Source organism: Macrotis lagotis, chromosome 1 (assembly GCF_037893015.1).
Source record: "Macrotis lagotis isolate mMagLag1 chromosome 1, bilby.v1.9.chrom.fasta, whole genome shotgun sequence".
NCBI classification, from domain to species: Eukaryota; Metazoa; Chordata; class Mammalia; order Peramelemorphia; family Peramelidae; genus Macrotis; species Macrotis lagotis.
In genome coordinates, this window is record NC_133658.1 from 20,814,799 (window position 1) to 20,841,403 (window position 26,605).

Genomic DNA, 26,605 nt, shown 5'->3' on the forward strand with positions numbered 1-26,605 from the left:
AAATCCAATAGCATGTTCTTTACAACACACAGACATAAATCAGAAAACTATATACAAAATAAATGGATGGAGCAGAATCTAATCATATTTATGATCTCAGGTGAAGCAGGAGCAAAAAAATCCAAAATAAAAAGAGATAATCAGAGAAACTATATTTTGCTAAAAGTACCATAGACAATGAAGCAATATCTTTTTTTGGCAATTTTTTCTGATCATTTCTCAATAAAATAAGGAATTTATTTTAAAATTTATTAAAATTTATTTTTTAAAAAAAGAATCATTTCCCAATTGATAAATGGTCATGGGAACAAGCAGTTTTCAGAAGAGAAATCTTTAGTCATGTGAAAAAATACTCTAAATCACTATTGGTGAGAGAAATACAAATTTAAAAATGCTGATGGACTAACATGACACAATTGGAAAATGACAGATGCTAGAGGAGATGTGGGGGGAAATGCTACAGTAATTCAATGTTGGTAAAGTTGTGAACTAGTCCAATCATTCTGAAGAACAATTTGGAGCTATGCCCAAAAGACTACAAAATTTGGCTATACACTCTGATTCAACAATAACACTACTCTTTTTTCAACCCAAAGACTCAAAAGAAAAGGATAAGTATAAAAGTATTTAAATCAGTTCTTTTTGTGATGGGTAAGAATTGCAAACAAGGGGTGGCTAGGTGATGCAGTCGATAGAGCACCAGCCCTGGAGTCAGGAGAACCTGAGTTCAAATCCAGACTCAGACACTTAATAATGACCTAGCTGTGTGGCCTTGGGCAAGCCACTTAACCCCATTGCCTTGCAAAAAAAAAACTAAAAAAAAAAAAAGAATTGCAAACCGAGGGAATACCCATTAACTGGAGAATGGCTGAACAAATTGCAGTAAACATTTTGTGATGGATTACTATGGTACTTTAAGAAATGCTGAGTAGGATATGTTCAGAAAAAATGGGGAGTCTTATCTAAACTGTTATAGAGTAAAGTGAGCAGAACCAGATCGTGGTACATGATAGCCACAATATTGCGATGATGATCAACTCTGAAAGACTTCATTACTCTAAAAAGACAATGACCTATCACAGTTCTAAAGGATTCATGATGAAAAATGAGGAAAACTGATTAACTCTGAGTGCAAATTGAAGTATAATTTTTTCCACTTTATTTTCCTTGCTCACTTTGTGACATGGCTAACATGGAAATATGTTTTGCATAATTTCACATATACAATTGATCAGATTGTTCACCTTCTCAATGGATGGGAGAAAGGCTAGAGGGAGGAAGAACATTTGGAAATGAAAACAATCTACGTGTTAAAATATGTAAACAATATTTTTTAAATAAGCTGAAATTTAAAAGGAGGTTCAGGGAAGTCAAAGGGCTTATCCAAAACCACAAAGCTGGTGACCATGGCAAGGGAGGGTTCATACTTGGGAAATCCTGTAATCTGTGCATTGCACCACATAACTTCTAGAATCTGATTTCAACCATGTGAGTCCTTACTCCAATATGCTCTTGGAGGATTTAAGAAAGACTAAGGTCTGCAAATCTGCTTCTAAGATCCTGTAAGTTCCATTAGGCCTGTCCTTGCAAAATAGGAATATAATATTAAAACAATAAGATGGATTCCAAATCAATTGTTTAACTATTCTCCAAGAACAGATTTGGAAAGTTCAGGACCAATGGAGCAGATCTTCAGTGGAATTACACAGGGAGCTGTCCTTACTCCTATATTGTTTAATATTTGCAACAGTGACTTGGATCAGTATAGGCATCATGCTCATGAAATTTGTAGATCGCTCAAAACTGGAAGGGATAGTTAAAACAATGAGTCATAGTGTCGGAACCCAAAAGGAGCTTGGCACATGAGAATATTTGAATTAAATAAGAAAATTCAGTAGAAATAAATATAAAGTCTTGTAAGACTATTAAAATGAGACAAAAAATAGTATTACAAGTACAAGATGGGAATTAGACAGCAGTTCTGAAAAAGATAATTTGGATTTTAGTGAGTCAGCTGTGTGGCTGGAAACTAGGTTGTGCGGCAAATAGAGGACTGCATCTGGAGTCATGCAGACTTAAATTCAAATCCAACTTCAGACACTTTCTGGGCAGTCACTTCACTTCTGGATGCTTCAGTTTATCCATATATAAAATGAGAATAATAATATCACTTACCTCTCAGGATTGTTGTAAGGATAAAATCAAATAATATGTGTAAAATACTTAGCACATTGTTTAGTAAACACTTACTAAATCCTTCCTTCTCTTCCCATCATCTCTCCCTCTCATTTTTTCCTTCCTTCCTCCCTTCCTTTCATCCTTCCTTTCTTCTTTCTTTCCTTCCTTCCCTCCCTCCCTCCTTCCTCCCTTCCTTTTGTCCTTCCTTCCTTCCTTCTTTCCCTCCTTCCTTCCTTCTTTTCATCCTTCATTTCTTCTTTCTTTCTTTCCTTCCTTCCTTCCTTCTTTCCCTCCTTTCTTTTTTCTTTCTTGTATTCCTTCCTTCCTTCCTTGTCTCCCAACTCTCTCATTCCCTCCTTTCAACCCTCTCTTCCTTCCTAACTTCTTTCTCTCTCTCCCCTCCTTTTCTTCTCTTCCTTCTTTTCTTTATAACATTCTAAAAAAGAGCATGTAATCCTGGGTCACATTATGAACGTATAGCTTCCAGAGTTAGGAGGCAGTAGTCTTTTGTATTTTGATCAGGCCACAATGCACTGCATCTGGGGCATTTTATTCGTTTCTGGGCATAATGCTTTAAGTTGTAGAACATCCAGAGAAGGGCTACCAGAATGACAAAGGACCTTAAATTGGAAATATTAATCCAAGGAGCTGGGTATATTCAGCCTGAAGAAGACAAAATTCAGGGACTGTCGATGGGAGGAGATATCAGACATTTGGTTGACTCCAGAGATAAGAACTAAATTTGGAAAAGAGATAAATCTTGATTTTATTCTAGAAAATTTTCCTAAGAATTTGAGCTATCCAACAATGGAGAGGCCAGATTCCCTTTCCCTTAGAGGTCTTCTAGCAGAGGTTGCCAACCACCTCTCTAGTGGATTAGAATGGAATATCTTTGGTGTCTGGACTGGACCAGATACAGGCTAAGGTTTCTTCTGGCTTTTAGAGTCCATGATTCTCTGTGAATCAAGGTGTTGGTCAGAGATTCTTTGGCCCAGGCACCATAAACTTGTGTCTGTGTAAGATGGGTTCACACAGTGTCTGGGCTATAAGTGAACTTTGAGATTCCCTAGCCTGACACTCATTTTAAAAACTAGAGAGCAGTTAGTTCTTTCTAAACAAAGCTTCAATACCATGACTAGTATCAGCAAAGGATTTATTTTTAAAACTCAAAAGAAAATTTAAAAAAAATAAGGAAAGGGAGAAACTAATGTCTGGAGAGAAGAAATTACTTGGCCAAAACTACCTGGAGAGTTGTCAGCCCAGCTGAGACCAGTGTTTAAGTCTTCTGACTCCCAGGTCTGCATATCATAAAAAGAATTCATGGATTTGAAATAAATGATAAAATAGTTGTAGGTTATAATTCCAGGTTAGAGGTTGTGTCCTGGAGAATGGTCTAGGAAAGATTTTTCATATATGAGTTGAATTAGAAAGGTCATCTATGTCCCTTCTTACTTTCAAATTCTGTGTTCTGTGATATCATTTTCTATCTCTAGGCCTCAGTTTCCCCATATGAAAAAAGTTTAGATAATAATACATAGTATATCTACTTCACAAGGGATAAGCCAAGTATGATACTCAAATGTTCACCCCTTGACCAACACATATTGGGTAAAGCATTTGACTTGAGCTTTCAACAGAGGCTGCTTTAGTCATTCTCCTGTTGTGTTCCCTCACTTCTATTTACTGGTTTAAAGTTTGTCTTTGGTTCCTGAGTGTACTCAAAAGCAAAATTATCTAATTTCATGAAGACTTTCACTGTAACAGTTGTCTGCAATAACTACCTCCAATAATGTCAAAACTGCCTTTGGACAAAGTCACTTAGTTTCACTGATTCTCCATTCCTTAAATGAGATCTTTGGATTGGACAACCCCAGAGGTCTCTTGCAGCACTAAGTCTATGATAATACAATCTCTGTCATGGTTGTTTCAGTAACTATTCTGAATCCTTTCTGATTCCTACCTTCCCTCATCAAGTCATTTCACTTATTTTTTTATTTTAATATACTTATGAAATTAAAAATGAGCCCTTTGCTTAAGAAAGGACTGACTGTTCTCTAGTTTGTAAATGCTACACAGATCACTGATTTCAAATAGAACTCTGTCTTAATATTACCAGAAATCATACATGAAAGAATAAACTGTGCTAAGTTGTATCCTAATGGTCCCTAAAATAATATAAAGACACAGAATCATGGGATCTATGTTTGGTGAACATAGGTCATCACAGATGAATCTCATATAAATTCACTGGGTTGCCCCATTGTCTCTTCTAACACAGATGAGGAGGCTGCCAGTGGGCTCTGCATTGTGAGTAAGAGGGAAATAAAGGAGCCTGGAGTCAGACATTTCAAATCACTTAGTCTCTCTGGAGAAAACCACAAATTTGCACCATTTTGAAAAAACATACAAAGAGCTAGACAGGTGGCAAGTCCTGCTATAGGTTTGATTATTTCCATTTTACAGATGAAATTGAGACTGAGACAAGATTTGCTCAGGGTCCCACAATTGGCGAGTTTCTGGGGAGAGTCTCCAACCTAGGTCTTTTAGCACTTTATCCACCATTTGATACTGCTTCCTATAAAACAAACTCTGTCCAGATTCCCAAATACTTTGTCAGTTGCTCTCATGAAGTCTTTTGCCTAAAGATATCACTGGGTAGAGTTCCTAGAAATGTTAAAATATGGCAGAGAAGCCAAGTAACTCCACAAATGACATCACTGAGTCAATCAGTGAAGCTGACTCAAACCCTGGTTCTCATAACAGGTCTGTTGGAGTTGTTTAGCTTATGACACTACTTTTTTTTGAGTGCTCTCTCCTGCCTCCCCAATGTTATTTCCACTAGTTTCTTAAATCCTCATAGATCTCATCAGCTCCCATGAGTTCAATAATCATCTTTAAGCTGAAGCATTCTGATCCCCCGCCTCAATCTGCTGAAACCCTTCCTCTCAAACCACCTCATACTTAATTACTTGGTATATAATTATATTCTTCATTTTAGGAATATGCAGAATGTCTTTTGACATATTTTGCTGCCTCTCCTATCAGCATGTGACAGGCCTATTTCCTTTCGATTTTTTTCATCCACAGTGATAAGCACAATGTCTGGCCAGAGGGGAGAAACTTAATCAATGCTTGATTGAAAAGGAGAGAGACTGACCATGAGAGTTATGTATTTTAGGGGGGACCTGAGCTGGTACCATGTAATTTCTATAAGTAGTCATCAACCTAAGGGACAAAGACATTTTATGATTTCCATGTTAGACCCTCTCCCCAAATCTTATTTCTAGCTCAAGAGATAGAGATGAGAAGCCTGCAAAGACCAAGAAGATAGAGATTAGACAGATAGACAGACAGATGGACAGATGGATGAACGGATGGACAGAAGGATAGAATAGATATATAGATGGATGGATAATGGAATTGAATAGAGAATAGAAAAATAGAATAGAATAGAGAGATGTATAGATAGAAGGAAGGATTATGGATGGATGAATGGATAGACAGTCAGACAGACAGACAGATAGATAGATAGATAGATTTATACATGCATATTTACATACACACATATATGCCTATTCACATATGTATAGGTGAAGGGATCCCATGGAGATATGAATGTAGATCACATAGCCAGGTCAACACTCTATCATGGATGGTATGAAAAGGAGGTCTGTGGTTGCCTGATGGATTGGGAACATCTCTTGGTCCAGCTGATCAGGTCCAGAGAACTCAGCTTTAAGTGATTAAAAAATGGAACCCATAGAGTAGGTATAGATAGAAGATGGAAGACTATTTGCCACTTGTATCCATTTCTTCACTTGTGGAAGTTAGCAGAGGTCAAGGACTGACTTCACCATCAAGGACAAAATGCAGATGACTTGCAGTTCCATTTACAAATAAACAGGAAAGGTAAGGAACAGTCATTATCATTCCATGATTGGAGTTTGTTCTTTGCAAAGTGAACACAATTTTCATTATTCCCTTTGTTGTTTGGCTCACCTGGTGACCAAAAACTGGAGAGAGAGAGAGAGAGAGAGAGAGAGAAAGAGAGGATCTTTGAGATAAATGGATCCTTCCATTTCCAATTGAACTCTAAATGTTAATAGGAAACTCCCTTCTTTGTGTTTGTGTCTGACCCTGGAGTCTGGTGTGGAGAAGTCTGACCTAGGCAGTGCTGCAATTTGACATACTAAAAAACTCTTAATGATGCCAAGGTCTGGGAAGCCAGGGAGACAGTAGGATTCAAAAACATTGCTTTTTTTTGCTGTCTAATAAAACTATGGAGTATTCAGAATAATATTTGTAAATACATAAAATAAAATACTTGGGGAACCAAATATATTGAAATAAAATGCCTAATATATATATATATATATATATATATATATATATATATATATATATATATACACATATATATATATGGAACAAGTTCATAGAGCCCAGGTTAAGAATCTCTGCTCTGGGAACATTTAACCTATGACTCTTCTAGAGAGTGCCCAGATAACACCATGTTTTCCCCAAACCTCAGACTGAAGTATCTCCCCTCCTTAGCTGAGGCCTATGCTTTCTCCTTACCTATGAGCATCTTATGAATAAACATACATGCACACACAGCACATGCATGTACCACAAATAGACATGTACGAACACACTATATACATACGCACAAACTATACCACATACACACACTACATACACATGCATATTTCATAAGCACATGCAGAAATGTATCACACATACACATGCCACACATCAGACACACATTTACACATCACATGCTACCTATATCCACATGCATACACCATGACATGTGTGTATATCATGCATACATGCTATGTGCATAAAACATCACATGTAAATGCACACTATCCACATACCTACACATCGTATTGCCACATCCATGCACATGCATATATATGCACAGGATATATACTTACAGAGGGAAGAGATGCACAAAGAGAGGATGCACCCTGTTTTTTTTAACCCTCCTCAGTTTTCCCTGGAGAAAGGGGACATTTGGGAAAAAAGAAGGGCATGGGCAGGTTGGGCTTACTCATCACTCTTTGCCTTATTAAAAGGGGTCCCATCAATCCAGCTCCAGGATGAGCTCTTTAGGGTATTCAATCCAATCCAATAGTTGCTCCCGTCAGTTTTTTTATAAATAAATTCCTGTGGAGTGAGAAGAGGGAGCTTTGAAGGACTCATGTCTATAGCTGTCCACTGTGGTGTATACATACTATAAGTATTCCATTGGTGTAGGCAAGGATTTCTAAAGCCCAAGTCTGATCATTAAAATTCAGTGGTTGTCCCTGTGGCCTCTCAGATCCAACACAGTGTCATCTATTTGGCATTAAAAGTCCTTTCCCAACCTTGCAATCTATGACCACTCCACAACTCTGTGAAGCTGACCTTCCTCTTCTTCTGCATTCCCCTTCTTCATGGAATTTCCATCTCTCTTTGCACAGTTATTTCTCATGTCTAATGCGTACTTCCTTCTCACCTCTATCAATCCTTTGTTTCTTTCGTTTTCTTTTTTTTTAGTTTTTTTTTTGCAAGGCAATGTGGTTAAGTGACTTGCCCAAGGTCACACAGCTAGGTAATTATTAAATGTCTGAGTCTGGATTTGAACTGAAGTCCTCCTGACTCCAGGACCAGTGTTCTATCCACAGCACCACCTAGCTGCCCCCAAATCCTTTGTTTCTTTCAAAGATCAACTCCCAGGGTATTTTACACATGAAATTTTTCTTGGTCTCTTAGAAGTTAATTTTTCTCCAAAAGCACCAGAAAGCTATTTTGTTATTTCTTGTATAAGCATTTTGTATATATAGTTATTGAGTAGTAAATAAAAGAGCTGATCTCAGAGTCAGGAAGATTTCCATGTGCATATATGAATGTGTGCATGCATATGTGTGCACGTTTGTGTTTATACTGGTCTTGTCACCTTGAATCAAGTAATTTCATTTTTGAGTATATCAGGTAATCCTCTAATACTCTCCAACATCATAATTTGTAAAAAAAGGTCTATAGATATGTGTATCATATATGTATGTATGCTAGATGGATGGATTTATTTATTTGTTTTCCAGGGTGAAAACTCCTTCCACAAAAGCAGATTGGCACATTCTCTGTAATTTCTATGCTTAGAGATTTTTCTGAGGGTACTAATAGGTTAAGTGACTTGTTCAGAGTTTTTCAGAAGCAGAATTTGAACCTAGTTCTTTCTTTCTTTAAAGTCATAATTCCTATTTTCCACAAATTACTGTTTGTGTGTAGTTACATTTATAGTTTACACAAAGAAAACATAGTGGAACCATTGGTTACAGAAAATGGAGAAGTTTTGAATAAATGGATAAGTTCACTTACCTTGGCAGTATACTTACCAGGGAGGTACACATTGATACAGGTTGACATGTGCATTGCCAAAGCTAGGTTAGTGTTTAGGAGGCTCCAAAAGAAAGTGTGGGAGAGAAGAGGTATTAAACTGACTACTGAACTGAAGGTTTACAGAGCTGTTGGGCTGACCTCATTGCTCTATGCCTGTGAAACCTGGCCAGTCTACCAGTGCCATTTCAGGAAACTGCATCACTTCCATTTGAAGTGTCTTAGGAAGAATCTGAAGGTCACCTGGTGAAGATCACCAGACACCTGAAATCCTTTCTCAAACTGCCAAGCATTCAAATGTTTCCACAGAGAATGCAAGTCTGAAGGGCTGTCCGCATTATTTGAATGCCCAATGTATGCTTGCCAAAAAGACTTTTATGGAAAACTCACAGTACAAGTGCTCATAATAGTTCAGAAAAGGCTGTACAAGGACACTCTGAAGATCTTTCTTAAGAACTCTGGAATTTATTGTACAGCATGGGAGGCATTGGCACAGGACCACCTGGCTTGCTAGACCCTCATCAGAGAGGGTGTTGTACTCCTGTGAACAAGCAGAATTGAAGTAACTCAAAGGAACCATGAGATGCCCAAGTTTAGGGAATATGCCCTAGGTACTCACATGGACAATTTGGACTTATCTATGGTGGAACATTCTGAGTTTGTATTGGTCTAATCAGTCAGGGTCTGATATACTATAACTCGTCTCTTTGAGCTTCTTCAAGAATGAAGGACAAGGGGGCAGCTAGGTGGCACAGTGAATGGAGCACCAGCCTTGGAGTCAGGAGGACCTGAGTTCAAATATGACCTCAGACCCTTAATGATTACCTAGACCTTGGACAAGAACCAACTAACCAGTTTATGGTTTCTATTCAGTTTCTGTGAAGCAACCAAGACTTCCAGCTAGCCAGTTTGGGCTGGAATCATCATCTATGTACTAAAGATTCCTCTGGGCTAAAGGCTACAGTGGTGTCATCCAAATCTAACCTGGATTCTGGAGCTTGCAAAAGTCAGACTGGGAGGATAGCAATAAGAATATTCCTTAAATTAGAGCATTTAGGGCATGTGGAAAGTATGTAACTCTGAGATTCTTGAAGAACACAGCATATAATACTGAGAGAAAATCATAGTATCCCTTCTTCAGAGACTACAGATCAGGAGCAAAAAAAACCAAAAAAAACCCCAACATTCCCTCCGGAAGTGCTCAATATCTAAATCTAACACAAAGTTCCAATCCAGGAATAAAAATGGAAGAAAGAGTTTGGGGGCATTTTTTCAAGATATTGATGATAAATAACAGTTATAAAAATAGGAACTTTCAAGTAATAAACCCAGAAGAAGAGAATAATTTCACCATCTCTAAAAGCAAAGCCTCAAAGCAAAACACAACTTGACCACAAGGTTAATTAGAATGGTTGGATGAAGTGAAGGAAGAGCTAAAAATGATCATATAAATCAAATAGCAACTTTAGAGGAAAGAAATAGAAAATAAATGAGAGCTCTAAGAGAAAGACTTTGGAGCAGAATTAACTGCTGATTTATGAAGTGCAGAGCCTTACCCAAGGAGCAGACTTTTTTGAATAGTAGAATGGATCAAACAAAAATCAATTACTTCCTATGACATCTAGAAATATTTAAAAAAGGACAAAAGCAGGAAAAAATAGAATATGTAAAACATCTCAAGGAAAATGACTGTCTTGGGAAACAATTCTAGGAGAAAAATAAAATCTTCATGGTATTACTAAAATTCCTGATCAAAAAAGAGCCTGAATACCATATTTTAATAAATCATTCATCAAGCTACTCAGGCTTATTAAAATCCAAAGGCAAAGTTAAAGAAGAAAGAATACAAGGATCACTTTCTTAAAGAAATCCCAAAATTAAAACTTACAGAAACTTAATAACCAAAAGTTCAAACAATGCTAAACCAATCAGTAACATTCAAGATTTGACAGCTACCACTTTTAAAAAAAAGAGAAGAATTTGGACTATGACCTTACAAGAGAGAAAAACAGACTTACACCCAAGAAGATTTTATCCAGAGACAAGAATATTGTCCCATAGGGATAATACTAATGAATTCATTTTATAGATATGGAAACTGAGGTCTTAGAAGATTTAATGACTTTCACTTATAGGTAATTACTATGACTTTCCTTGAAGGTTTTTTGGAACATTTGCTCTGTCCCTCTAGAGAGAGAATAATGGAAAGTGAATCCTTAGTGAAATACAGTACTCACAAGCATTCCTGATTAAAAAGTCCATAGTTGAGTAGAAACTTTGAAATGTAAACCCAGGAGACAATATAAATATGAAAAACAATGAATAAATTTGAGCAATTGAAAGGAATTATATAGATAAAGAGATCAGTTATATGGCACAATGCTTAGAGTCAGGAAGATTTGAGTTCAAATCTGCCCTCAGACACTAGCTCTGTGATCCTGGGCAGATCCCTATTTGCCTCAATTCCTCATCTGTAATGGGGACAAAGTGGAGAAGAAGATATCAAATCACTGTGGTATCTTTGCCAAGAAAAGCCCATGGACAAGTACATGAGGTCATGAAGAATCAGACATGACTAAACAACCAAAGCAACATATGGATGAAATATTTATGTACTAATATGAGTAAAAGAAACTTATACTCCCCTGAAATGGAATGTTATTAAGGGTTGTATAGGAAGTAAGATAAGACAGAGGTCCTGGGAATGATTTTGTTATGTTTTGTTGATACTTAAAAAAGAAAGTTTAGAGGGAGAGGAACGCATTAAGAGTTCTCACTGAGACAACTTCTTGAAAGCAAGAAGAAGTGTAGGAATAAATGGATTGTTCCTTAGAATAATAAGCAGTATCTATCTAAAACCATCAACAAGCATTATAGTCAATGGGGAGAGGCTAGAGGCATTCCCAATAAGATCAGGGGTGAAACAAGGGTCCTCATTATCACCACTACTATTCAATATCATATTAGAAATGTTAGCTTCAGAAATTAGAGAAGAAAAAGAAATTGATGGCATTAGAATTGGGAAGGAAGAAACAAAACTCTCACTCTTTGCAGATGACATGATGGTATACCTAAAGAATTCCAAAATATCATCTAAAAAACTACTACAGGGGCAGCTAGGTGGCACAGTGGATAAAGCACCAGCCTTGGAGTCAGGAGTATCTGGGTTCAAATCTGGACTCAGACACTTAACAATTACCTAGCTTGGGCAAGCCACTTAACCCCATTTGCCTTGCAAAATCCTAAAAAAAAAACTACTGCAAATAATTGGCAACTTTAGCAAAGTCGCAAGATATAAAATAAACCCTCATAAATCCTCATCATTTCTATATATGACTAGCAAATTACAGCAGAAAGAGCCAGAAAGAGAAATCCGATTCAAAATAACCTCAGACAATATAAAATACCTGGGAGTCTATCTGCCAAGGCAGACTCAGAAACTTTTTGAAAACAATTACAAAACACTTCTCACACAAATTAAATCAGATTTAAATAAATATGCAAACATCAACTGCTCATGGATAGGTCGAGATAATATAATAAAAATGACAATTCTACCAAAGCTAAACTACCTGCTTAGTGACCTACCAATCAAAATTCCAAAAAATTATGTTAATGAGTTAGAAAGGGTTGTAAGTAAATTCATATGGAGAAATAAAAAGTCAAGAATTTCCAGGGATTTAATGAAAAAAGGTGCAAAAGAAAGTGGCTTAGCCCTACCTGATCTAAAATTATATTATAAAGCATCAGTCATCAAAACTGTTTGGTATTGACTAAGAAATAGAGTAATAGACTAGTAGAATAGACTAGGTCCAATAGCAGGAAATGATTATAGTAATCTGCTGTTCTGTTTGATAAACACAAAGAGTCCAGCTATTAGGATAAAAACTCTCTCCTTGATAAAAAACTGTTGGGAAAATTGGAAGTTAGTATGGAAGAAACTTAGATTAGACCAACACCTCACACCTTACACCAAGATAAGATCCAAATGGTTACAGGATTTAGACATAAAAAAAACAATATTATAAGCAAACTAGAAGATGAAGGAGTAATTTAAAGCTTTTGCACAGACAAAAGCCACTGTAACCAAGATCAAAAGAAACGTAGTAAATTGGGAAACAATTTTTACAACTAGTATTTCTGACAAAGGACTCATTTCTAAAATATACAGAGAACTGAGTCAAATTTTCAAAACAAAATAAGCCATTCCTCAGTTGACAAATGGTCAAAGGATTTGCAAAGGCAATTTACAAATGAGGAAATCAAAGTGATCCATAGTCAAATGAAAAATTGCTCCAAATCACTACTTATTAGAGAAATGCAAATTAAAGCATCTCTGACTGGCCATTGTGACCCTAAAGGACAATGATTGATGTTGGAAGGGATGTGGGAAATCTGGGACACTAATACATTGTTGGTGGAGCTGTGAACTCACCCAATCTTTCTGGAGAGAAATTTGGAATTACACCCAAAGGGCACCAAAAATGTGCATACTCTTTGATCCAGTAATACCACTACTGGGTCTGTACCCTGAAGAGATTATAAACAAGGGTAAAAACATCACTTGGACAAAAATATTCATAGCACCCCTCTTTGTGGTGGCAAAGAATTGGAAATCAAGTGAATGTCCTTCAGTTGGGGAATTACTTAACAAACTGTGGCATATGTGTGCCATGGAACACTATTGTTCTATTAGAAACCAGGAGAAATGGGAATTCAGAGAAGCATGGAAGGATTTACATGACCTGATGCTGAGTGAGATGAGCAGAACCAGAAAAACACTGTATACCCTAACAGCAACATGGGGGTGATGATCAACATTAATGGACTTGCTCATTCCATCAGTGCAACAATAAAGGACAGTTTTGGGATATCTGCAATGGAGAATGCCATCTGTATCCAGAGAAAGAACTGTGGAGTTTGAACAAAGACCAAAGACTATTACCTTTAATTTTTAAAAAATTATCTTATTATGTAATTTTGCTATCTCTTATACTTTATTTTTTTTCCCTTAAGGATGTGATTTCTCTCTCATCACATTCAACTGAGATCAATGTATACCATGGAAACAATGTAAAGACTAACAGACTGCCTTCTGTGGGGGGGGAGGGAAGCAAGATTAGGGGAAAAATTGTAAAATTCAAAATAAATAAAATCTTTCTTAAAAAAAAAGAAGGCAAGAAGAATGACTAGGTACCGTGTATTGACTCAAGGAAAAAACCTGAAATTCTCATTTGACTGAATAATGATTAAAAATGTAAGAGACCTCCTCACCTCTGGGATTACACACAAAAAAGTCACCAAAAGAATGTAGACAATAGCAAAGAGTTCATCCAGCCTAGTTTAACCCAACATAGGCAAACAAGCTGCAAAGTACTACCAGAGATGTGTCAGAGACACATGTATTCTGGAGGGCTTTGTCCAGAAGCAGTTAACTTTAGTACCTCAAGAATTCTCCAAAGAAGTCAGATACAGCCAACACCCTTGGGTAAGTCACTAAATTTCTTTGTACCTTATTTTCCACATCTACAAACTGAGTCAATTAGACTAAGTAACTTCTGAAGTCATAACATCTCAGTGTTCAAATGAAACTTCAGGAACAATGGAATCCAATGTATCCCTGAAAATGCCTACCTGGCAGTCTTGGCTTTACATGCCACAAGGGAGATCTTCCTCCCGAGGCAGCCCATTCCCATGTGTGATAACTATCATAGATGATAGAGAGTTTCACCTGTATCTGGACTAAATGTACCTTTTTTATAAAACTAGCCATTACTTCTGATTCTGCCCTTGGGGATCAAGTGAAATTAGTCAAATTCTTGTGGTCAGTTATCATGTCCCACTAAGTCTTCTCTCCTCCAGGTTAAACATTCTCACTTCCTTCAGTTGAGTCTGCTTGAACTCAGAATCATTCTTCAACCCAGATACTCTCCAGTTTGCTAATGCCCTTCCTAAATTGAGATTCAAAATTGAGATGCCTAAATTCAGAACCAAACCCAATACTCCATTGGATAAAGACCAGCAGTATCATATCACCTCTGTAGTCCTGGATTTTTTGTCTCCCTGTATATTCAATATAATCATTTTCATCATCTAAATGGGAGGCTCTCTCTCAGTAAGGCCAGACCAAGAGAGTGGAGATGACATGCCCATGTACCCATCTTACTGACCTTTCTACCTCTGGCCTCTAAGGTCCCCAAGAATAATACTAACCTGTTCTTGTACTGAGGTCACTGAGGTCAGGTGGGAGCCAAGTGATGTACAGAATGACTCAGCATCTTCCCAGGACTCGTCTGCACAAGAAAAGTAGTAGAGGCTTCCATTGTGGAGCACCCAAGCCTCTGGTACTTCATCTCTGAGTTTTTCTTGAGAAGAAAGAGGATCAGGAATAAGGAGAGAAAGTGAACAGAGTTCTAGATCTATGCTAGACACCTAAGAATGGGGCAGTGACCAAAGCTTGGTCAGTATGAAGCAAAGTCTTCCTATTGCTGTCTGATCAGAAACTCCTTAGGAGCCTGGTATTTCAGGCAAGGAAGAAACTTGGTGGCATGGGAAAGAAGGACTTTTTTCTCTCTCTTTCTGAAGTAGCCAAGATGAGGGACAATGAAGCCTGTAAAGTAGGAGTCAGTTGCCTGCATCTTACATACCTTCCCATGTGATACTGAATTGATGGAGGGGCTGGGCTGGGGCCAGGGGTCAACTCAAAAGGAAGTATGGAGGACTGGACTTACTGTTTTTTGCTCTCAGGTCTTCATTGGAGGCTTGGATCTTCTCCAGCTGATCCCTTTGCCCCTGAAGATCTTGAACTATAGGGTCATGGGGATAAAGAGAGAAGCCCCAGGGGTTAATTTGGCAGAGGACTCATTCAGTAACACCTAATTAGACCCCTGCTCTGCCAGGTGACCTTGGATAAAAATTATATAGAGCTGTGATTCAAATACAGGTTCCCCAACTCCAGATGCTGCACTTTCTCCATTATAGCCCATCACTTACTTTGTCTACATATTTTTTTATTGTTCTGTAGGCCGGAAGCACTTGGAGCTAAGGGACTTTTTCATTTTTGTCTTTGTAGCTCAGATATCTGCCACAGTGTCTCATACATAGGCATGAAAATCATGTAACCAGTCTGGCACTGCAATTTTCCTATCTGGGAAGTGAGGTAGTGAACTAGAGGACATCTTGCTATTGATCTATAGCCACAACTAAATACAAAAATTATAAAGAAAAATACAAAGAAATTTCTGGGGAACGGTCCTTTTATCAGAGATGGTATTCAATCTGAGTTTCAGGCAACTGTGGAGGTGAGGAATAAATACACATACACACACACACAAACACACACACTTTGGAGACAATTAGGGTAAAGTGACTTGCTAAGGGTCACACAGCTAGGAACTGTCAAAAACTGGATTTGAATTCATGTCCTTCTGACTTCAGGACCAATGTTCTACCCACTGTGCCACCTAGCTGCCCCAGAGTGAGCATATTTTAAAAACTAAGAACATCATTGATCAATTCCCAATGGAGTAGATGAGATTTTACAAGACATGGCCCTTTGTTTGGAGAAATGTCCACATGGAGCATGGGTGTAGCCTCTGGAGCTTTGCCAAAAGCATACCCAGAAAGCTTGATGATCAATGGACACCCTTCTCTGTGGTCTATACAAAGGACTTAATAGATGGGGAGACCAATTCCATCTCTGATGCATAGAAGCTTTGTGACCATGGTGAAGTCATTTAACCATCATTTTAATTGGCCCAAGAAAGGTCATCTCCATCTCAAGTGTGAGAATCATTACTGATTTTCTTTCCTCCTGGGAATCTCCAGACCAAAAATAAATAAACAAACAAACAAGCAAGTAAATATGTAAATAAACAAACAAACATATGAATGAATGAATGAATAGGAAAATAACCTATGAGTCATAACAATACCACTTGTATATAATGACTTGTGTATGTCAGAGTGGGTCAGAATGGAAACAACAGCCACAAGAGCTCATGTGGATATAGTACTTACTGTGATAAGCACTTTACAGTTGTCATCTCATTTGATCTTCAGAACAATCCTGGCAAATAGGTTCTAATATCATCCCCGTTTTACAGAGGAGAAAACTTAGGCAGCAGAGGTTAAGTGACTTGCCTGGGTCATATAACCAAAATGCATCTGAAATTAGATGGGAACTCAGGTCTTCTTGAATGGACTGCTAGTGACTCTGATAATGCCACTTTCCTTCTGTGTGACCTTGGAAACCCACTCAGCCTCTCAAGAGCCTCAATTTTCTAATTTGTCAAATGAAAGGTATAGACATCATAATGATAATAGCTAGCATTAATGAGCCCATTAGGGTTTACTCTTTACATATGTCATCTTATTTGATCCTCACCATAACCCAGGGAGCTTTATGCTATCATTATTCTCATTTTACAGTTGGGGAAACTGAAGTTAAAAGCAGTTATGTGATTTGCTCAGGCTCACACAGTTAATAAATGTCTAAGGGAGGATTTGAACACAGGTCTTCCTGACCCAAAGCCCAGCATTCTATTCCTTGGGCTGCCTGGCTGCCCAGATAATCAGATCATAAGGTATAGGTTGGGAACAAACCTTTAATGATCTCCTTGACCCTCAGGTTCACTGTTAATATTCGATGGTTTCTGTGACATTATTTTATTTGTGCTCTATGACAATACTAGCCCCCTCTCACAGGTAATAAAATGAATAATTGGCTTGGTTTTAGATCTTTAGGGCCTAACATTACACAGCTAGGTCTCAGAGGCAAGACCCAAGTCGAGTTCTCTGTGAAATTCTCCATGGTACACACCTGTGTTGTTCAGGGTCACTGATACCACATCCTTTCTGGACTAGTGACCAGATCTCAGCTATTACTCAGCTAAACTGTTCTTCTTGCCAGTCTTCACACATGGGATATTCTATCTCTATCTCCTATCTGCATATGCTGATCACCCCTCCCCTCCTTAGGATCTGCAGCTACCTTCCAAGCTCAACCCTAAAGCCCCTTCCTCTTAACCTTTTGAATTCATTCCTGATTCCCACAGTCCACTCCCAGCTGCTAGCATCCCCCACAATTTGTCTTCTTTTGTATATTTTTTATATTCTCATGTATAGGTGTTATTTCTCCTGATAAACTGCCAACTCCCTGAGGGCAGGGTCTGATTCCTTTCTGTGTGTTTGTGTCCCACCCTCCCATGGTACAGAGCCAAGGACAAAATAGCTATTGTAGTTTATCTTTATTCTTGAAGAAGACTATGACAGGAAGGAAGGGAAGGAGGAAGGGAAAGAGGGAGGAAGGAAAGAAGGAAGGGAGAGAGTGAGGAAGGGAGGATGGAAGGAAGGAAGTCTCTTCAACTGGTGGACTGAGTCCCCAGTATGGCAGATCCTACTATTAATCACAGAGATTGTTGTATGCCCTTCATTCTTAGAAAGGACCATAGCATCAGGGATGTGCTGCCATTGATGAAGAGGAAATGCTTGGTGGAGAGCAAATAGATAACTTGCATTTTTCTATACTGACTTTCTGCCTACAAAAAGTCCATTTTGCGTTGTAAAGGAATGATGTGTTTTGTACCGTGTCTGAGAAAGCTTGCTTTGTTGTATCCCACCATCCTTGGGTTGATACTATCCTATACCTGGTCAGAATCTTTCCTAAACATCACGAACCCTGTATCCTGTATCCTGTAAACATTCTCATATACCTTGTCAATGCTATCCTGCCCCAGATAGGGAACAGGACCATCTGGTCCTGGAAGGGAGACTGAGGTACACAAAAAATATTGAGATATCAAGATTGTCCAAGTGATGAGGCAACTGTCCTAGGTTGTTTCGGATTTGGTTCCCTAAACCATACTTGCATAGAAGGTATTAACTAGTGCCCCCCTAGTTCCTCCCTAAACTCTTCCCAAACCCTTGCTTGCTTTGTCTTGAACAGTTTCTACCTATTCCCTCCCAAGTTGCTAGCTCTTTCTTGAACTCAGCCCACTTGGAGAAGTATAATAAATGTATATCTCTGAGTGATGTCTCTGGGTCACTGAGTCTCTGAATTCTTCACCCCTGTTCAACCCAAACTTCATTACCATGACATAAAGTAAATTAGACTTAAGTGAGAGAGGATTGTACAAAGTCATCAGTCTCACTTTTGACTGATTCTTTAGAATCCCCTTTGCTTTGAGTCCTTCCCTTTCCAGAGAAAATAAATAAGGGGACCTGCCCTCTCCCCCCCACACACACACACACTGTCCCAACCCTTCTACTCCAAAACCCATTAAAGAAGTTAGTCTAAAGATTCTGGACCCTTCTTCCTCTCAGGAATTGCACTGGTATTTATCTCCACCTGATCAGAGAAAGCAATGTGCATCCTGGAGCCCTTTGAATGCAGAACTCACACAGAAGAGTAGTAACTGTCAGAGCCACAGCCAGGATGAGAGCCACGAGAGCCAGGACAACGTCGATGATCTTGAGGATTCCATAGACTGAACAGGGAGAAGAGAATAAAGAGCCTTTAGTTAGCAAGCCCTCTCTGTTAGTCACTGACAGTACCCTCAGTCCAGGAGTAAATGAACATAAATCCAGCAATCAAGTCATCTTGTCTAAAGTACCATTTTACAGATAAAGAATCTGAGACCCAGAAAAGTTGAACGGCACACAGCTAGTAAGTGCAAGGCAGCGCAAACTCAGGTCTTCTTGACTTCAAACCTCACATTTTATCTGCTGTGCTTCCAAGATGCTTCAGAAGATGGAACACAAATCCACTACTCTTTCCAATGTATCATGAGATTCAATCAATAGAATCAGGTTAAAGAGAAAAGGATGGGAACAAGCATTTATATAGTGCCTACTGTTTGCCAGGACTGCATCAAGCATTTTACAAATATTATGTCATTTAATGTTTAGAACAACTCTGTGAGGTTGCTGTTATTTTCCTCATTTAAAGATGGGGAACTGAGGCAGAGAAAAATTAAGAGTCAATGAATTAGTAAGTATCTGAAGTTGTTCAGGTCTTCCTGATCTTTGTGTCCTACTATTTCAAAAACTCTCCTCCAGAAACCCTGGTCTTTTCCATTTGGTCCAGTGGGTGAGATCCATCTCTCCTTCAGAATCCACATACCACTTTGACTCTCATCTCTGGAATGTACTTATCCTGGATCATGGGGCATTATGGTAGCCTATTGTTCTATCTTTTCCCTTTTCTAGACAGTGAACTCTATGAGGACACAGGAACCTTATCATATCTTCTTCTTTTGTGTTCTCTGCTCCCAAGGACCATCCATGCAATCATTTATTCACCCAATAAATACTACTATTAAGAGGTATCTTGTATCTTATATTCACTGTGTCAGTCACCAGGGAAGAGCCAAAGTTTAGAGAAGTCATCACTCCTGTACCCAGGAATCTAGTAAAGGGAAAAAATGGAAATATAGATCACTGTGCCTCACAGGATCATAAGACATCTATCTATCTATCAGTCATCTAATGAAACGTCACTGAATTGGATTTAGTGTCCAGATTTGAACACAGTTCAGAGAGGTTCATCTGGGTCTCTACTTTGGCCAGTCTATCCATCTGCCAAGAAAATGACAAATAGTGATTGACTGGCCCTTGTGAAATGGTTGGTCGACCTAGAAACTCAAGGGAATAAGAGAAGTGAAGCAAGAAGGCAGAGTAAGACAGAAGCTCTGAATCTGTTTTTCACAATCTCATCTGTAAAATGGGAATAATAAAGTACCAGCCTCACAGGGCTGTTGAGAGACTCAAATGACTTAATATTTGAAAGGAACCTGGTACAATGTCTGTCAATAAATCCTTAATAAATACTGGTTTCCTTCCCTCCTTCCCTGTCCCCCTCCTTGTCTCCATTTTCTCTCCTTCCCCACTTCTTCCCTCTTTCTCTTCCTTTCTTCTTTCTTTTTTTCCATTCTCCCTCCTTCCTTCTCTCTTTCCTTCCCTCTCTTCTTCCTCTTCCTCCCTCCCTTTCTTTCTTCTACTTTTCCCCTCCCACCCTTCTCTCTCACTTTCTTCCTCCCTCTTCTCTCCCTTCTTTCCTTCCTTCCTTTCTTTCTCCCTTCCTCTCTTTTACCTCTCTTCCTCATCCTTTCCTTCCTTTCCTCCTTCCTTCTATGTTTGCATCTGCTGAATAAACTAGTCCTCATTCCCTCCCCTCCATTCCCATCCCATTAGGAGTAAAAAACTTTATGGAAGAAGACAGAAAAATGATGATCACTGTAATTAAATAATTTGATTTCTATTTTTTATTATTTTTTGCTTCTATGATGGGGTATATTATCCTATGACTTGTATTTCAATCATCTGCTGACTCCACCATGATGCTGGAGATACTAATGGTCAAGGAAGCACAGGAGAAAATCTGGAGAACAACTTCAAAAAGAAAAGAATAGATAGATTTAATTAAATACATGGGTGTTCATTTATTGGTTTCCTTCCCTTTGCTTCTTTCTGCATTAGGTCATGATAAAAATGTCCTAATAGTCAATTAAAGTCTGAGCAGATTACATGGTCATAAAGACAAGGTGTTGGGGTGGCTAGGTGGTACAGTGGATAGAGCACTGGCCTTGGAGTCTGGAGTTACTGAGTTCAAATTCGGCCTCAGACATTTAATAATGACCTAGCTGTGTGGCTTTGGGCAAGCCACTTAACCCCATTGCCTTGCAAAAATAAACAAATAGATAGATAGATAGATAGATAGATAGATAGATAGATAGATAGATAGATAGATGAATAAATGAATAAATAAATAAAGGCAAGGTATCTACCTTTGAAACAATTAGCTTTGACCAAGAGTCTTCCAGGATGGAGCACTCATGTAGCAAACAGATGAGATATATGATCACTTTGCTCATTAATTACCAGGGCTTCACCCACATATGAAAGGTTTTTGTGACTTACAAAGATTGTCCTATACTTTCATTTCTACTGGCACCATGCTGGTACAGCCACAAATTTATATTGTGTCCATCGCAAAAGTGGAAGTGAAAGGACTAGAGGAACACATCTCTACTTTCCAGATTAACAGGGAGGAAACCAAGAAAAAGGAAGGGAGGAGGCAGAGGGGAATTTTTCCTTCCATCTTGAGGTTGGAGGTTGAAGGAATATGAATCAATGAAGGAAGGAAAGCAGAAAGAGCCAAGGACTTTGGGGACTAAATGATGAGTGTAAGATTCTTTCAACAAAGATGGAAAGCTGGATCTTCTTTGGAGGGAGTCATTGCTTGTGTTCATTGTGATGAGGAATCATAAATGATTAGGCATCCAATAATAATAATCAGAGGGAAAGAGATGGATAAGGGTAATTATGTGGTACTAAGTAGTTTTAAGCTAGCTATTTTTTTAATTTCAAATAAACATCAGAGAAGTTTCCTTTCCCAGGACAAGTGCCTTTTGGAGACATCAAATCTCACAATTAAATTAACTTCTTAGAGAGTTTCACGTGGGATAAAATGAATGATCCAACCAGAAGGAAAAGAGAAAGGACTGCTGAGGATTATAAAGTTCGAGCACAGTTTAAATTTTCACCTCTACAAATAGAGATTAGGAGATTCAGAAAAGAAAGACAAATTTGAAACATGAACCAAAGCTTGGCAGTTGGCCAAAATGATGATCTGAGGAGAGTATTTGGCTTTCTCATCTATAGCTGAAAATATATATATATATATACTTAAAAATACTTAGTTAGAGATGGAGCACACTTAACAAGGACTATGAAAACCTATTTGCTAAATGATGAAGAGAGATTTAAAATGAAAAAGAGATTGGAAGGAAGAAAGCTTCCCACATAAACCTAACAAACCTGATAACAGAGATTCTTGTACAAGAAGAATGACAAAAGAAATATCAGTAATTTGCAGCAAATAATCTCCCCAAAAGAAGGGCAGCAAAAAAACTCAATGATTGTATGTGGCCTAAACATAAATGCATAGTAATTAACAGGATGAACAAGAGATTCTAAAGCAAGGAGGAAAATGTGAACTAAATATCACTGGACCTCGCTAGCTTGAGAATTATACTTGATATATGACTGGATAAAAAATAACAGGTCTAATATATGTCAGTATAGATAAGAACATATATTCTCCCTTATGGAAATCCTCTGGAAATGATTGAATGGAGAAGGGTGGAGGGATGACATGGTGGACCTGTGCCTTAGTTAGATCACTTTGATGGCTGGATGGAAGATGAACAGAAGTGGGGCGACACTGGAGGCAGTATCTGAATTGTAATAATTCAGATGTAAGGTGATGAAAACCTGCATTGGGGAGGGGGCAGTTTTAGAGGAAAGATGGAAGTATATTCAAGATATGTTTGCAGAGGGGAAATCTACAATTTGGACATAGAGGGTGAGAGATACAGAGGACTTCAGGATGACTCTTAGGTCAAAAGTCTGAGAAACTGAAAGGATGGTGGAAGGGAGGAGGGAGGAGGATTTAAGGAAAAAGATACTGAGTTCTGTGGTGAACATAATTGAGTTTAAGATGTCATCCAGGTGGTTGACATATCAATTGGAAGTCAAGAATGAAGGTCAGCAGAGAGGTTAGAATTCAATAAATAAATATGAAAACTATCAGCTAGAAATAATATCTGCATTCATGAAAATTGATGAGATCATCAAGTAAAATGGCATAAATGGAGAAGAAAGTTCAGACAAAACTCTAGTGACTGGACCTGACCTAGAAGGAGATCTTGCAAACAAGACTGACCAGAAGATAACCAGGGTAGTGTAGAATCAAAACAACCTAGAGTTTATCAAAGAAAAGAGGACCATCAATAATGTAAGAGGTTTCAGAGGTCATTAGATTTGGCAACTAAAAAATCACTTTGGAGAGAAGTCTTAGTGGAATGATGAGGTCAGGAGCCAGACTATAGAGAGTTAACAAATTTCAAAAGATGGAGGAAGAAACGGGGGAACTGGAATTAAACTCAGAGAGACTGGTTACTGAAAGAGAAATGACAGGAATGATAAGAGCAAGAAGGAGAAGGCAGCAAATGTTTATGGTAGAGGAGAAGAGGAGACCCAGGCTGTTGAATGCAACTCCTAGGTGTGAAGAGGACAGGTTTCCTTGTTCAGGGGTAGAGCACATAAGTTCAGGGAGGTTGTGACTTGTCTTGAGTGACACAGATGACAAGCATTGAAGTCAGCCCAGTCTCAATCCGATTCACACCAGAGCTTTTAGCCTCCATGTTTTGATTCTCCTGCCACTCTCCTTGCTTTCTCTCTTATACAGGGACTCCTATTGAAGAGCACAATCAACTCCCCCAAAAGAGTTGGGTCTCAGCTCTAGTGGGACTCCTCCCTAGTTATGGTCATAGAGTTAATGAGATTTCCCATCCCTTCTTCTACCCACCCTAGAGAGTAGCAGGGTGTAACAGACAGAGAGCTAGCATTGCTCCTGTTTTGGGGGAATGAAAAGAACAAGCTGATACGTCCTCCATGTGGCTTCCTTTCAAACTGTTTTTAAATCATGGTCATCCCCCTCCTCTCGCCAAGCTTTCTCTTTAACATACTCAGTTTCTTTAAGTGATTCTCCTATGTATAAACTCAAGGCACTTCTTTAGTCTGATTCCCCTCTTCTGAGCACTCTCCAATTTATCCATGTCTTTCCTAATCTTCAAAGTCAAAGAGTGAGCACAAAACTCCAGATGTGATCAAAAATGGCTGGATGGAATGGGGCATAGCCCTGGACTCAGAGGCAGAAAGATCTGAATTCAAATCCAACATAGAAACTTACTAACTGTGTGATCTTAGATAAATCACTTATCAGCTGTCTGCTCCAAATTCCTCTTCTATAAAATGGAAATAATAATAGTACCTCCCTCCCAGAATTATTGTGAGGATCAAATGAGATAACACTGCAAACCTTAAAACAGTGTTATCCATATTATTCTGTGGTCTCACAAGAGTCAAAAATTACCTTGTTCATGCTTCATCTAGAAGAGACCCCAGAAGTCTTCTAGTCACAGAACCATTGGCTATTATAGTGAAAAAAGGGACCTTAGAGTCCTATTAGCCACTCCCTGAAGATAAGTGACTGACTTAGGGTCACACAAGGAGAAGCCAGGTGTCCTTGCTCTCAGCTCAAGACTCTTTCCATTGCACCTTGATACTTCCCAGGCCATTGGTTCTGTCTATGTTGCCTCCTCTCTCAGACTGTGCTGCTTCAAGCTACAGGCTAGAGCTTATCTTTCTTTTGCCTCAGGTCCCTGGCCCAAGCCCCAGGGTGCACCTAGGGTAAAGTGGGATGAACATAGAGAAAGTACCAAAATTTAGACGTGTTTCTCTAAACTCGCATCTACCCTGCACTTCTGGCTCCTCAAATATCCTTCACTCACCACAAGAGAGTTAATCCATGGATGACTGAGCCTTGTGAAGCATCTGCTAGAACTGGAAAACCACCCCCTATCACTTAGGAGTTGTGTGATCCTGGTCTCACAGAGCTGGTTAACCTTTCTGAATTTATTCATCTTTAAAATGGGTGGGTTGAACTTAATGAGCTCTAAGAGTCGTCAGCCCTGGCACGATTGCCCTGATTCTTCACCCATCTCAGGGACATCCCAACACCTTACCCTTTTCATCCTGCTGTGATTCATGGTTCTGGGTCACATTTTCAGCGTTTTTCCATCTCTCCATCCTGCTTCTCCTCAAGATTAGTCTGACCAGTGGGATCCCTTCTCATCCTATGATCAATGCAAGAGGAAGTAGCAGTTCAAATGGTTCACTCCATTACTTCCTCCCTATTGTTATTCCAAGAGTCACTATGGTGAACCAATGATAGGCAGCGCCAGGAGTGACCAATCTTTTTTTGTTTCCCTTCCTCTTTCCCTCATTCAAGAGTTGTCCCTTCTCTCTGATGTGAGTTCCCTCCCCTCTCTCTCCTCCTTCCCTGCCCTCCCCTTTCTCCCTAACAAGGAAAAGAGGGAAATGGGAGCAGAATGAGAAGTCTTGTGGCATGCTTAGGAGAACACTGGAATTCTGGAGTGTGAAGTCAAGTGCTGGTTTTGTTACGTGTGTGTGTGTGGGGGGGGGGAACCAAGGGCAACTCCCCTCAACTCCCGGCCTTGTGAAATGGAAATAAAAGGAACGGCCCCATCTGCTTCCCAGGGTTGGTGTGAGGGAAGCACCTTGGAAACCTTAAAAATGCCACTGAAATGTGACATCACTGTTGGGATGATGGCGTGTGGCTGCACGAGTTCAGATTAACAGAAGCATCTGTATGGGGTGGGAAGGACATGCATCTGGGAGATGTCCTGTATCCTCCTACCATGTGTGTAGCAGTACCTTCTTTAAAAACTACAGTCTGGACAGTGTGTGTGTGTGTGTGTGTGTGTGTGTGTGTGTGTGTGTGTGTGTGTGTCTGTGTGTGTGTGTCTGTGTGTCTGTGTGTCTGTGTGTCTGTGTGTCTGTGTGTGTCTGTGTGTCTGTGTGTGTCTGTGTGTCTGTGTGTCTGCGTGTCTGTGTGTCTGTGTGTGAATCTCTTCTCTATCTCTGTATCTGCCTATATCTCAGTTTCTGTTTCTACCTGTCTCTTTGTCTCTCTGTGTGCATCTCTCTGCCTCTTTGCTGTCTCTGTCTTTCTGTAATCTTTGTATGTCTAATTCTGCTTCTCTTTCTTTCTGCCTCACTGTATGTGCATCTCTCTCTCTCTGACTCTTTGCTCTGTCTCTGTCTCTGTCTTGACCTCTCTGTCTCTTTTTGTTTCTGTCTGTCTCCCTCTCCCTCTCCCTCTCCCTCTCTGTCTCTCTCTCTCTGTCTCTGTCTCTCTGCGTGTCTCTCTCTGTCTCTGTCTCTCTGTCTCTCTGTATTTCTGTCTCTCTCTGTCTCTGTCTTTGTTTCTGTCTCTCTGTGTGTCTCTGTTTCTTTCACTGTCTATCTCTCTCTGTGTGTCTGTCTCTCTCTTTGTGTGTGTGTGTATGTCCTCTCTCTCTCTCTCTCTCTCTCTCTCTCTCTCTCTCTCTCTCTCCATCTCTGTCACTGTCTCTGTCTCCGTCTCTGTCTCTGTCTCTGTCTCTCCACCACTACC

The 26,605-nt window shown here is 39.1% G+C and overlaps 1 protein-coding gene across 1 annotated transcript; it reads right to left on the reverse strand.

Moving 5' to 3' along the window:
* Positions 1–347: 347 nt before the first annotated feature.
* Positions 348–25,254, reverse strand: LOC141494388 (C-type lectin domain family 4 member K-like). Its single transcript, XM_074195533.1, has 6 exons — positions 25,152–25,254; positions 18,963–19,049; positions 15,294–15,368; positions 14,776–14,855; positions 7,235–7,350; positions 348–6,191 (listed from the first exon to the last, which is right to left on the reverse strand). Exons 1-6 carry the CDS (start codon positions 25,213–25,215, stop codon positions 6,035–6,037), a joined length of 579 nt encoding a protein of 192 aa, XP_074051634.1. The 5' UTR covers positions 25,216–25,254; the 3' UTR covers positions 348–6,034.
* Positions 25,255–26,605: the final 1,351 nt, after the last annotated feature.

Coding starts and splice junctions, on each gene's coding strand:
- LOC141494388 (XM_074195533.1), bottom strand. CDS start 25,215: ATGGAGAGATGGAAAAACGCTGAAAATGTGACCCAGAACCATGAATCA. Junction 14,856..15,293: donor AGACCTGAGAGCAAAAAACA/GTAAGTCCAGTC, acceptor TTTCTTGTGCAG/ACGAGTCCTGGGAAGATGCT. Junction 7,351..14,775: donor TGACCTCAGTACAAGAACAG/GTTAGTATTATT, acceptor CTCACTCCACAG/GAATTTATTTATAAAAAAAC.